The sequence below is a fragment of the Capra hircus genome, chromosome 11, assembly GCF_001704415.2.
Source record: "Capra hircus breed San Clemente chromosome 11, ASM170441v1, whole genome shotgun sequence".
In the NCBI taxonomy this organism is placed as follows: domain Eukaryota; kingdom Metazoa; phylum Chordata; class Mammalia; order Artiodactyla; family Bovidae; genus Capra; species Capra hircus.
The window spans coordinates 99790210-99803148 of NC_030818.1; the positions used below are offsets into that span (position 1 = coordinate 99790210).

The 12939-nt window shown below is 41.0% G+C and overlaps 1 protein-coding gene across 12 annotated transcripts in view; it reads right to left on the reverse strand.

Annotated features, from left to right (window-relative positions):
* FNBP1 (formin binding protein 1) overlaps window positions 1-12939 on the reverse strand; it is a 134658-nt gene that overhangs the window by 44363 nt on the left and 77356 nt on the right. For all 12 annotated transcript variants that reach the window (XM_018055969.1, XM_018055970.1, XM_018055979.1 and 9 more), the window contains exon 6: window positions 12728-12832. In XM_018055969.1, coding sequence (XP_017911458.1) covers window positions 12728-12832 — 105 coding nt within the window. The remainder of the gene's footprint in view (window positions 1-12727; window positions 12833-12939) is intronic.

Genomic DNA, 12939 nt, shown 5'->3' on the forward strand with positions numbered 1-12939 from the left:
GAAGTTGGTTCAACAGCATTTTACGTGGATCACCCTTATTCTCCCATTTTACTCTTGATATCCTTCACAATCTGTTCTCACATCATCTCTCCAGGAGACCCTGCTCAGCCCCCTGTTCTGTTAATATCATCAGCATGCTACCCTCAGTGCCTGGGAGGAAATTCTTTTCATCTCAGAGGCTCCCTCTCTGCTTTATCTATTCAATTTCTACCAATCCATCATACTCAACTCCTGATTCTTCCTTCAGCTCTATCCCAACAATCTTTCATCCATGTAGGGCTTTTCCAGATGCTGAACGTATGAGCAACTTTTGAGCTCCTAGTATTTGCTGGTCACCAGACCAGGTAATTCCACATATGATGTGCCTCATTATTTTTTAAATTATTTGGCTACACCAGGTCTTAGTTGAAGCACATGGGATCTTTTAGTTGCGGCATGCAGAATCTTTATTTTTAGTGTGGCATATGAATCCTTAGTTCTGACCAGTTTTCTGACTAGTGACGGAACCCAGCTCGACCCCTGCATTGGGAACATGGAGTCTGAGCCACTGGACCACGAGGGAAGTCCCTCAGTAATTTTTTAACTACTGCTGCTCTGAATATTTTCACCATAGGCAGCTTTGCATATATAAACATTATCTTATTCTGTAACTGAGTTTTCCTTCTCTCTCCATCTCTTTGTTATCTGCTAACCAAGGCCTTTATGAAAGATATTCCTTTATAACCTTACTGATGCTCTCTGAACTATTGGTCCAATAAATACTTTAGCAAATGCCTTGGATGTTTAAAATACACTTAATCAGGGACTTCCCTGGCAGTCCACTGATTAAGACCTTGTGCTTCCACTGCGGGAGTGCAGATTCAATCCCTGGCTGGGGAACTAAGATCCTACTTGCCCTGTGGCATGGCCAAAAACAACAACAAGATAAAATAAAATACACTTAATTGATTTACAGCAGGTTGAAGGGAGAAGAACTAAGAAGAGTCTGAAGCAACCAAAAGAACCCCAACAAGGAAAACACAGATGATAATAGTGTCTACCAATGACTTTGCATTCAAACATGGGCTCTGTTTTCCTATATCATGTACCACTGAAACCTCTCAGCCAGCCCTTGAAGTGTATAATATTATCCTTATTTTACAGAGTAAGAAACAGGCTCAGAGATGAAGTAAAGTGCATCACACCAGACCATTATCAAATGACAGAAACAAGATAAGAACACTTATCTGTGTGGCATCAAGACACAGCTCCTGGCCAAGTCAGACCATTTACTACTAGTAAAAATTAAAACATTTTATTAAATGACTTGCCATACAAAAGCCTTTAGAACAGCGAAGGGCACGATGGAAATGCCAAGAATTGAAGTTACACACACACCGCCCCCCCAAATAAGTAAATACCATTGTTATTTAAATTCATTTTAGTTTATATTCACGTTCATATAGTCATATGAGTGTTTGTATTCACTTTATGTTTTATTCAATTCATTTTTATTTTCAGATCTAGGGTATGGGAATGAACTATCATCCTCACCCTATTGCTAGTTTGAACATTTACTTAGAGGCTTGCTGTTAGCAGTACTAAAGCAGAGCTGAGATAGATCTTGATGTTAGCATTTTCATGTAAATCATGTATACTGGAAATATTTCACTGAAGAGGCTCTTAAAAGTATTTATTCTTTTTTTAGGGGGGCGGGGGGCATGCCACACAGCATGCAGGATCTTCCCAAACCAGGAAGGACCAGGAATCGAACCTGTGCCCCTTGCGGCGGCAGTGCAGAATTCTTACTTTGGGCAGCACCCCCACCCCCAACATTTCTGATACTCTGAGATTTTGACATTTTGACTTTCCTGTTTCTTTTTAAACATTTACCCAAACTCCATTTGCTGTGCAAAAACCACTTATTTTCAAAGCAAATAAGCAAAAATTAAGGTCAACAACATAGAGACTGTAGTAATCACTAGCAAATGAACTAAAACTGGGAGCTGAATGCAACTTTAAGAGTATCTGGTATGTGAAACATTTAACCATAGTAAATGATTTCATGTTCTGACATTCCTATCACAAATTCAATTTTTAAATATTGAGTGTAGCCTTAAAAAAAACCTTCATCATGCTAATATTCATTTATGACATAGATAAAAGCTGTGTCCCATTTCCAAATATAAATACATATATTCTATATTTAATAATTTGGGGGAATTCCCATTAAATTCCATTTCCCATGGGAAGCATCAAAAGAAGAAAACACATCCATTATTACTCAGGACAAATATTAAGCATCAAAACAATGGAAACCGATGTTTGTTCAATACAGGCACACTGATAAGTAAAATAAACAAAACAAACTCTAGAGATACGACTGCTTACAGGACAGATGTAAACACGAGGGTAACGAAAGTGACTTTTATGGGCATCTTTGATTTGAACATTGATCCTCTTTTAAAGAATAGTTACAGCAACAATATCCATTTTAAATTCTATACATTTTCTCTTGTTGCAAACAAAACAATTTTTAAAGTAAAAGATCAAGCTGCCGTTGCAAAATTTGTTTCCTGCATTCATGCTAACCACTTCCTCTTTTGGAAAAAAAAAAAATTGTTTTCTAAATTGTTACAGTGAACAATCCCTTCAGATAACCAGGCAGACATTTGTTATAAAGCAAATTTGGGGAAAGCACTAAAGATATTCACATGTTTAATAAAGATGTCAACCTCATAGTTACAGCGAGGGAAGAGAAAAAAATTTAATAGTACAATTCCTTATACGTACAACGACTAAAGTAGTCATCTTGCTAGAGAATGTTTCCCCAAATGGTAAAAAAATTTAACACTCTGCTACTCAGCTGGCTTCAGTAAGAACAACTTTGCCCTGTTTGTGCTTCACAGAGCCAGCATCCCTGATTCCAACTGAGGGCAACCTCCTAAACTAGCAAATTTAATTTGCTTTATTAAGACAAGTATCAAACTGATAATCAGTCAAAGTAAACTCCTTCATTCTTGCTTAATACTGACATTGGTATAGAGAATTCTTCTGGTTGGTCAACACTCAGAATTGCAATGAATTTGAATTAAGAAGCCAAGCTAACCATTCGATGGCAAACAACTGCCTAGAAAATGAAGACGTTGGCAGTCAAAGAATCAGGCAAGTTAAACGACACTAGACCTATATAGGAAAAGGAGAAATGGATGCCGGAGTTTAAAAACCATACGAACTCACTAACCATTTCTGCAGCTACTTGTAACCAAACGAACTGCAGTTTCTGTTAAACAATATCCTATTTTGCATTTAGAAATTATGCAAGAGCCAACAGTCACAAGGCGAGGGCGAGTTGGAGAAAGGGAATTATTCATTGCCTGACATGGATGAACTCAGTTTAATGCATGCATTTAGAAAACACTGTGCTCTCTGTTAGGAAATATTAGTGCACATTCCATTCATTTTGATAACCTTTTCCTTTTCATCCCAGCGCTGCGCTAGCCAGCTGCAGCGTTATCAGGAAGCAGAGATTAGGCACCGCTTCTCTTCCACGTCTGTCTAGCGTGTTATTATTCCAACGCACAGGGACAGATTATACCCGAATTTAATGTGTTTGTCACCAGAATGGCATTCAAGAAGTACTAGGGGGACACGTGGGAAAACTCACCATATAGTCCCTGAATATTAGGAAGAGAGTGAAAGGTGAATTCCTTAAAGTCAAGGAGGCATGATTCCATGATGGTATCTGGGTCAACCCCGCACCTGGTCAGGATGTAGGCCATAGATAATGGCTGAGGGGATGAATCAATGGATGGGAACAGTTCACAGCTCAGGAATTTTATCAACAAAGGGAGATACTACTAACACATCCTCCAATTAAAAAATAAATTTAAAAAGTGTTAACCCTCCCGCTAAAAAAATACAACACAAATGAACCTATCTGTGAAACAGAAACAGACTCACAGGCTTAGAAAACAGACTTGCAGTTGCCAAGAGGGAGGAAGAGTGAGGCAGGGATGGACTGGGAGGTTGGGCTTAGCAGATGCAAACTACTATATAGAGAATGGCTAAGCAACGAGGCCTTACTGTACGCACGGGGAGAATTATCCAGTACCCTGAGACAAAGCAGATGAAAAAGAATGCACGTGTATGTACAACTGAATCATTCTGCTGTACAGTAAAAGTTAACACACTATTAGTTCAGTTCAGTTCAGCCGCTCAGTTGTGTCCGACTCTTTGCGACCCCACAGACCGCAGCACACCAGGCCTCCCTGTCCATCACCAACTCCATCATCAAACTCATGTCCATTGAGTCGGTGATGCCTTCCAACCATCTCATCTTCTGTCATCTCCTCCCGCCCTCAGTCTTTCCCAACACGTTATTAACCAACTATATATCCATAAAACAAACTTAAACAAGTTTTTTAAAAATGAGAGTAAGACCATGAAATGCTGATTCCATTAGAATTCCCTTAAATCAATAAAAAAAAGTATGGAGCAACTCATCTGGGGGCCTACGTTTACATAGAAAAAGACAAATTTGGAACTTAGTTCTACACCAAATTTAGAACTATACCAAATGGAAGGAAACTGCAAGAAAGACATTACTAGAGACATTTTTATGAAAATAAATTAATGGCTACTTAGAATTCTTATTCTCCACGAGTAATCCCCAAACTGAATAAAAGCTTGAAATACTGACTCCATTAAAAGTAGTCTTGGGACTTCCCTGCTGGTCCAGTGGCTAAGGCTCTCTGCTCCCAACGCAGGGGGCCCAGGTTCCATCCTTGGTCAGAGAACTAGATCCTGCATGCTGCAACTAAGAGTTTGCACGCTGCAACTGAAAGATCAAAGACTCCACTTGCTGCAACTAAGATCCAGAATGGTCAAATAAATAAATATTTTTTAAAAAGTCTCCTGCCCACTTCTTTATACACTGTACTCTACCAACATCCCCCCTCCAAAATCGAGAATACATGAAGAGCTTGATTGCTCACGGGGACCATGAACAATAGTCCTTTGGCCCCATGTCCACTCTGACGGCACTGGTCCTGAGCTTCTGAGAGAAGGGGCCACAGAGAGCTGGGCTCTCTGTACTTCTAAGCCTAACCCTTGAAAATGTGTGACTTGGAAATGATAATATTCCAGTTGTCTAGGCTTTTCCCATCACATCACACAACAATATTTCAGTAGTAGTGATGAAAATTTTAACAGGTCAACCACATAGTAATTAAAAGTGTGGCAAAAAGCTTGATTGGGGCAGGCAAAGATAACTGTATAATTATATACATACATACATATGTATATGGCTATCCAGGTGGCTCAGTGGTAAAGAATCTACCTGCCAAGCAGGAGTCACAGGTTCTATCCCTGGGTCCCCTGGAGAAGGAAGTAGCAACCCACTCCAGCATTCTTGCCTGCTCAATCCCATGGACAGAGGAGCCTGGTGGGCTGCCATCCGTCGGGTGGCAAAGAGTCAGACACAGTTCAGCAACTAAACCACCATATGCCAGAAAGAAGAGAGTCTGTTTTTAAAATGAGTTAAAGATTTGGTCATTTTACAAAACAGGTTATTATAACTAGCAGGTAATAGCATATGAAAAGATGCTCAACATCATTTTTTATCAAAGAAATATAAAGGTAAATTAAAAACACCACCAGAATCCACTCCATACTCATTAAAAAGGCTGAAATGGAAGGACTGAGACTACCAACCCTCGGTGAGGGTGAGGAGCCGCTGCTGGAGGTGTGTCCACTGGTAAAGCCACCTTGTCAAGGTCTGACAGCACACTGCGCCAAATACGCTCCTGTGGCTCAGGGTTCCGCCTCGGGCACACTACTAAGAAGGAGGAGAGCCCGCGCCTGCCAACTGAGGTGTGTATGCATGTTCATACGAGCTTTGTTCTTCATTTGGCCTCAACATGGAAACAGTCTGAACATCTGCCAACCTGAGGACGGATAAACTGTACATCCGCACGCTGGACGCCACACAGCAACACACACCTCCCTTGCGACGAGAATATGAATCTCACAGACACCATATTGAGTTAGAGAAGCCAGACGGGAGAATACGGATGGTATAACTTGTATGAACTATAGAAACAGGCTAAACAAATATACGTCACATGTCAGGATAACAGTTATTATTATTATAATAATAACTTTGAGGTGGGGATAGGGTCCCAGGGGGACTACTGGGGTCTTAGGAACATCCCTTATCTGGGGCTCTAGCATACAATTTCATTTATATGCAAAAACTCATTGAGCTGTCCACATAAGACGTGGCCACGCTATGGTATGTAAATCACACCTCAATAAACGCCCGTTTGAAAAGGTCTAGGGGGAAGTTGGCGATGGACAGGGAGGCCTGGCGTGCTGCGATTCATGGGGTCGCAAAGAGTCGGACACGACTGAGCGACTGAACTGAACTGAGGGACCTCCCTGGTGGTCCAGTGGTTAAGACTTGTAACCCAGGGGACCTGGATTGGCTTCCACGTGCCAGGGAGCAGCTGAGTGTGCACACTGTAACTACTGAGCCCATGCACTCTGGAGCCCACCGCTACAACTAGAGAGTCCATGCACCTCAAGGAAATACCCTGCGTGCCCCAACTAAAACCCGGAACAGCCAAGTGAGCAAATAAAAGATCTTTTAAAAAAGGTCTAGAGGGACACATAGCATGTGGCAAAAGTGACCACCCCGAGGAGGGTCTGGGAAGGGGAGGGCTGGACAGCAGAGAATGCTTCACCTTATTCTCAGCGCTTTAGTTACTTTTTTTTTACATGAGACCCCTGTAGCTGAGTAAGACATAATATGGTTTAATTGTTCTGTGTTCCCTTGCAGTCTTTTGACCTCTCAATATTACAAGACAGAGTAAGGATTATCTTTTCCATCTCATTAAAAGGGAGGGGAAAAGGCTGGTTTCTCTTACCTTCAACCTGAACATGTAGGTCACAGGCCACAAGATGACCTATTCCACCCTATACTGGTTCTCTGACAAACCCAGCTTTACCCATTTCAAGTCACTACAGGTCATTCCAAGTCTTCAAATTCAAAACTTTCTGACAGCGGCCTCTTGGCAAGGGATGAGAGACTGCCTAGCTCCTTGAGTTTTCATCACCGATAAAAACCATTCCATTGAACTGACTTTCTTTCCCCATCATTCTTCTAAGGGACATGGCATGATCACGACATCCAAATATGTCCACTGGCCCAGAGATAAGACTGCCAGTGGGTTTTGGGTTTTTTTTTTTTTTTGAATGTCTATTTATACATATAAATTTACATTTAGTTAAACTGGGCACCTCAAGGCTAACACATGCCTGCTTGTAAGCAAAGGATGAAACACATACTCAAGGTGAACCCAAAGCCAAATGTGGGCTGGGGTAGATCTGGGCAGTGTGAACACAGAGCTAATCTCTCTGCGGAACATTAACCTCCCCAAAGGAAAAGAAAATCGGGCTCCCACCCAGATCCTATGCAGCTTAGAAGATGCATCACATACACACAGTTCCCATGGACGGTGTCATCAAACACAAGCGCGATTTAGCAAAGTCCGTCGTACTCCTAGTGGGAGCAGCGACGGTATCTTTGCAAACACAGGCTTATCATTCCAAGGGCTGTGGAGCTGACCGCCGGAAAAAGCAGGGGGAGTCACCTTGAAGACAACTGGGTAATTGAATCATTTGCAGAAACTGGAGGAAAAGATATTTATAATAGATCCGAAGCCTCTCAGAAGTCAAGATGGGAAATTACATTAAGTGCCCTGAAGAACTGAAACACTGCTTCCTTTCAGCTTGATCCTGACAAGAGGCTTCACTGGTGACAGATAATGCAAAAACTAATAACAATCAAATCATGGCTTTGCTGTGGGGAAATTACAGTGCTTCAAGTCACATTCATAAACAGAATAATTTAAGAATTCCGATGTTTACTTATTTTTTAAGTGTGAAGTGCCCTAGTTTGTGTCAGGAGAAGCATAGTTATTGTTGTTATTATTATTTTTTAAATATTTATTTATTTTTATTCATTTGGCTGTCCCAGGTCTTAGTTGTGGCACATGGGATCTAGTTCCCTGACCAGGAATCGAACCCAGGCTCTTTGCACTGGAAGCACAGCCTTAGCCACTGGACTACCAGGCAAGTCCCAGAATTTCAACATTAGATAGTGCATGTCCTTAGGGAGGAGGTAAATAGAAGGGGACAACAGAGGATGAGATGGTTGGATGGCATCACCAACTCAATGGATATGAGCTTGGGTAAACTCCAGAAGTTTCTAATAGACAGGGAGGCCTGGTGTGCTGCAGTCCATGGGGTCACAGAGTCCAACACAACTGAGCAACTGAACTGAGCAGGACTGAATAGGACTTCCATAAACAACAAAACGACACTGCCAGTATAAGAAATAACAATGCATCCTTGGAAATGTTAAAATAGTTGAGAAGAGCAATTCAGTTTGGTAGTACCTTTCAAAAGTCCCAAAGCTGCAACCCGACTTAGAAATTGCACTTCTGATACATTAACTCTCCTGGACCCGACCCAAGGGAGGAAAACTAAACAGTCACCTGGAAATTTTTTCAATCACAAAGGCCCAGAACTCACCCAGCAGGTGCGGATTCCCTAAACCCTAAGTGGGAAATTCAAACTGATGTGGTCCCGGCCTGGCCGTGAGCCAGGAAAGGACAGCTTCCTGGAGAACCCACTTTAAGTGTGGGCCAGAGTGGAAATTCCAAGGAACACACATTTATAATCACACACGTTGTCTTCTCCATCTCACGGGTTTTCTGCTGTGACTTCTACCTTCTTACGTGACTGAAATACAAGGCAGTGGTGATGTTGGTATAGGAGGCTTGCCAGGCTATATGCAATTTTTCATACTCAATATTCAGAAGCAACCGTGGGTAAGCCTTTACAATGTCATGAGATCTTAACTAACACAAAGGTGAAGTTCACCTGAAACTAATATAATATTGTAAGTCAATTATACTTCAATTTAAAAAGAAAGGAAAAAAAATTTAAAAAAAAGAGAAAAAAAAGAAGAAAAAAAATTTTTAAAAAAAGAAAGGAAGAAAAAGGCTGAAAATTGCAAGTAGTGGCTGGCTCAGTGCCTTCAAGAAGTACTACAATGCGCATTCTGTGAGCTCTCAAGAAAAGCTGGGACTATGAACGCAAAATCTGGAATGCTATTTCCACCTGTGTAAAAACAGCAGGTAAGGGCAGGAGACTGCATGTGGGATCAGATTTTATTTTGCAGGAAGTGAATGCTCTCAAGGACAAGAAAGGAATTAGATCAGTAGCTAGAGACTCTCCCACTATAAAGTATTACAAAACATTTAAGGAACCTAATTTCTTCTCGCAAATATTTTCTAAATAATAATTTAGAAAATAAAAAGGAACACTCCAAAACTAATATAGCAAACTAGAACAGCCAAGAAAGAAAAACCACAGGTTTCTATTTCGATGAACCAGAAAAACATTCTACTTCTGCTTCATTGACTATGCCAAAGCCTTTGTGTGGATCACCACAAACTGGAAAATTCTTAAAGAGATGAGAATACCAAGACCACCTGACCTGCCTCTTGAGCAATCTGTATGCAGGTCAAGAAGCAACAGTTAGAACTGGACATGGAACAACAGACTGGTTCCAAAATGGGAAAGGAGTACGTCAAGGCTGTATATTGTCACCCTGCTTACTTAACTTATATGCAGAGTACATCATGAGAGATGCTGGGCTAGATGAAGCACAAGCTGGAATTAAGATTGCCAGGAGAAATATCAATAACCTAAGATATGCAGATGATACCACCCTTATGGCAGAAAGTGAAGAAGAACTAAAGTGCCTCTTGATGAAAGTGAAAGAGAAGAGTGAAGAAGTTGGCTTAAAGTTCAACATTCAGAAAATGAAGATCATGGCATTTGGTCCCATCACTTCATGGGAAATAGATGTGGAAACAATGGAAACAGTGACAGACTTTATTTTGGGGGGCTCCAAAATCAGTGCAGATGGTGACTGCAGCCATGAAATTAAAAGACACTTGCTCCTTGAAGAAAAGTTATGACCAACCTAGACAGCATATTAAAAAGAGACATTACTTTGCCAACAAAGGTCCATCTAGTCAAAGCTGTGGTTTTTCTAGTAGTCATGTATGGATGTGAGAGTTGGACTATAAAGAAAGCTGAGTGCTGAAGAATTGATGCCTTTGAACTGTGATGTTGGAGAAGACTCTTGAAAGTCCCTTGGACAGCAAGGAGATCCAACCAGTCCATCCTAAAGGGAATCTGTCCTGAATATTCACTGGAACAACTGATGCTGAAGCTGAAACTCTAATACTTTGGCCACCTGATGTGAAGAGCTGACTCACTGGAAAAGACCCTGATGCTGGGAAAGATTGAAGGTAGGAGGAGAAGGAGGTGACAGAGGATGAGATGGTTGGATGGCATCACCAACTCAATGGACATGAGTTTGAGTAAGCTCTGGGAACTGTTGATGGACAGGGAAACTTGGCGTGCTGCAGTCCATGGGGTTACAAAGAGTTGGACACGACTGAGTGACTGAACTGAACTGATTTCAATGAACATCGATGCAGGATCTCAAGTAAAATGTTAATAATTTAAATCCAGCTCTGTATTAAAAAAATACATACATCAAAATCTAGTTATACTAGTCCCAGGAATGCTAATTTGGTTCAATATAAGAAAACTTAATAACGTAATCTGTCCATTAATGGATTAAAGGAAACAGAAAAGGTATTTGATGATATTCAATATCAAGTTGAGTTTAAAAAAAAAACCTCTTGGCAAAATAGGAAAAGAAGGGAATCCCTTATAATAAGCCTGATAAAGGCTTATTATAATCATGTTTAATGGGGAAACATTTGAAGCACTCTCTTTATCCAGAATGAGATAAGGAAGTCCACAATAACGGCTTCTGCCAGGATAAAAGAGGTCATAACCAGAAGAGCAAGATAAGAAAAATAAATAAAAGGCATAAAGACTGAAAAAGAAGAAATAAGACTGTCATTATCTGCTGTTACAACTGTCTCTAAGGAAAACCCCAAAATAGAAATAAAAAGAGTTTATTTATTAGCAAGGCATCTGGCTATAAAATGAATATACAAAAGTTTAATGTTCATTTAACCTCCAATTTTTTTTTTTTAATAAACTTTGGGTCAACCTATTTTAATTGAGTAACATATTAAATATTTTGGGGCATTAACATTTCATGAGAACTTATGGTAATTTATGGTGCATTTTGGGGCTTCTCAGGTTGGAGAAGGCGATGGCACCCCACTCCAGTACTCTTGCCTAGAGAATCCCACGGACGGAGGAGCCTGGTAGGCTGCAGTCCATGGGGTCGCGAAGAGTCAGACACGACTGAGCGACTTCACTTCCATGCATTGGAGAAGGAAATGGCAACCCACTCCAGTGTTCTTGCCTGGAGAATCCCAGGGACAGGTGAGCCTGGTGGGCTGCCGTCTATGGGTCACACAGAGTCAGACACGACTGAAACAACTTAGCAGCAGGTGGCTCAATGTTAAAGAATCTGCCCGCTAATGTAGGAGACTCAGGCTCATACCCTGGGTAGGAAAGATCCCTTGGAGGAGGAAATGGCAACCCACTCCAGGATTCCTACCTAGAGAATTCCATGAGCAGATGAGCCCAGTGGGTGGCAGTCCATGGGGTTGCAAAGAGTCAGACGTGATTGAGTGACTGTTACGTTACTATGAGCATGGTAATTTTACCAGCAAATGAATATATCTTTTGGTAAACTAAATATCCCCACTCAAGATCAAATATAGGTATTAAGAATGTGTTTTCTAATATACTAGGTAATTTTAGAGGAAGCCATACTAATCTATGCCTAGGCTTTAAGCAAGGAATTTGGCAGAATTGGGCAAATAACTAAATACCTAATTTACACTATTTTCCAAGCAAATTCATCTCCAGATTATCTGGCAAAAAGTGAAAGAAATCTACAAAAACGCAGTGCTTTTCCCCACGTAAAAGCATGAAGCTATGAATGCCAAAACAGCCCTGGGCAGTCAGGAATGAATATGGTTCTTTAACAGCCTAATTTTGTTTACACTCATATTGATGACTTTTATAAAAAGAAAATTTAGCTTCTAGGGAAAAAACACACAGGGAACCACAAGAAGACACAGTACAAGCTTTATAATAATGTTCCTAATTGCCAACAACACAAGTCCATTTTGGGAAAAGCTCTGGAGAGGACCTCCCAATGCAAGCCTTGGGCTACAACCTGTTAGCAACCTGAATGAGTCCATCAGAACTCTGGCCACTAGCGTGAGTCTCTTTATCTTTTTATCAGAAGCAGTGCCAGCAGCCAAGCTCCTTCAGATGGCGCTGGGCGGTCTGCTCCAGCTTTTAAGAGGTCGATTTTTTTCTTTGAAAAGCCATTAAGAGAGAGACCCACAGTCTGAGGAAACCACCCCTTAAGATATGTTCATGGTTTAAGTCTCCACGTTAATCTTCCTGGTGACTAAAGAAATCAACACGCTGCTCAAATCGTAACACTGAAGATTCCCTCAAATTTTAGATACCCCCCCCCCCCCGCCTCCTACTAACACCCCACACCCCAAGTTGACACGAAATGGAAATAATCCCAAGTTGAGTGGCCTTTTGTGGTTGCATCAGAAAGAAGAACTTGGGGACCAGCAGTCTGGGAGGATATGTGACAAGCATTAAAAGAGGAAATGAAAAAAAAAAAAAAAGACTCTCGCTTTCACCTTACCTTTTCAACATCTGCTTTCGTAACATTTATGTCAGCATCCATTTTCTCAAAGTACTGCTGGGCTCGGTCAGCCTCTTTGCAATCCCGCTCAAAACGTCTTTTACACTAAGAACAGAGGAAGATGGTGACAGGGAAAGTGATTGTTAATGAAACCATGAGATTCCTATATGAAGATGTAATTTTATCATAATTTTATCGGCATTCCCTCATTC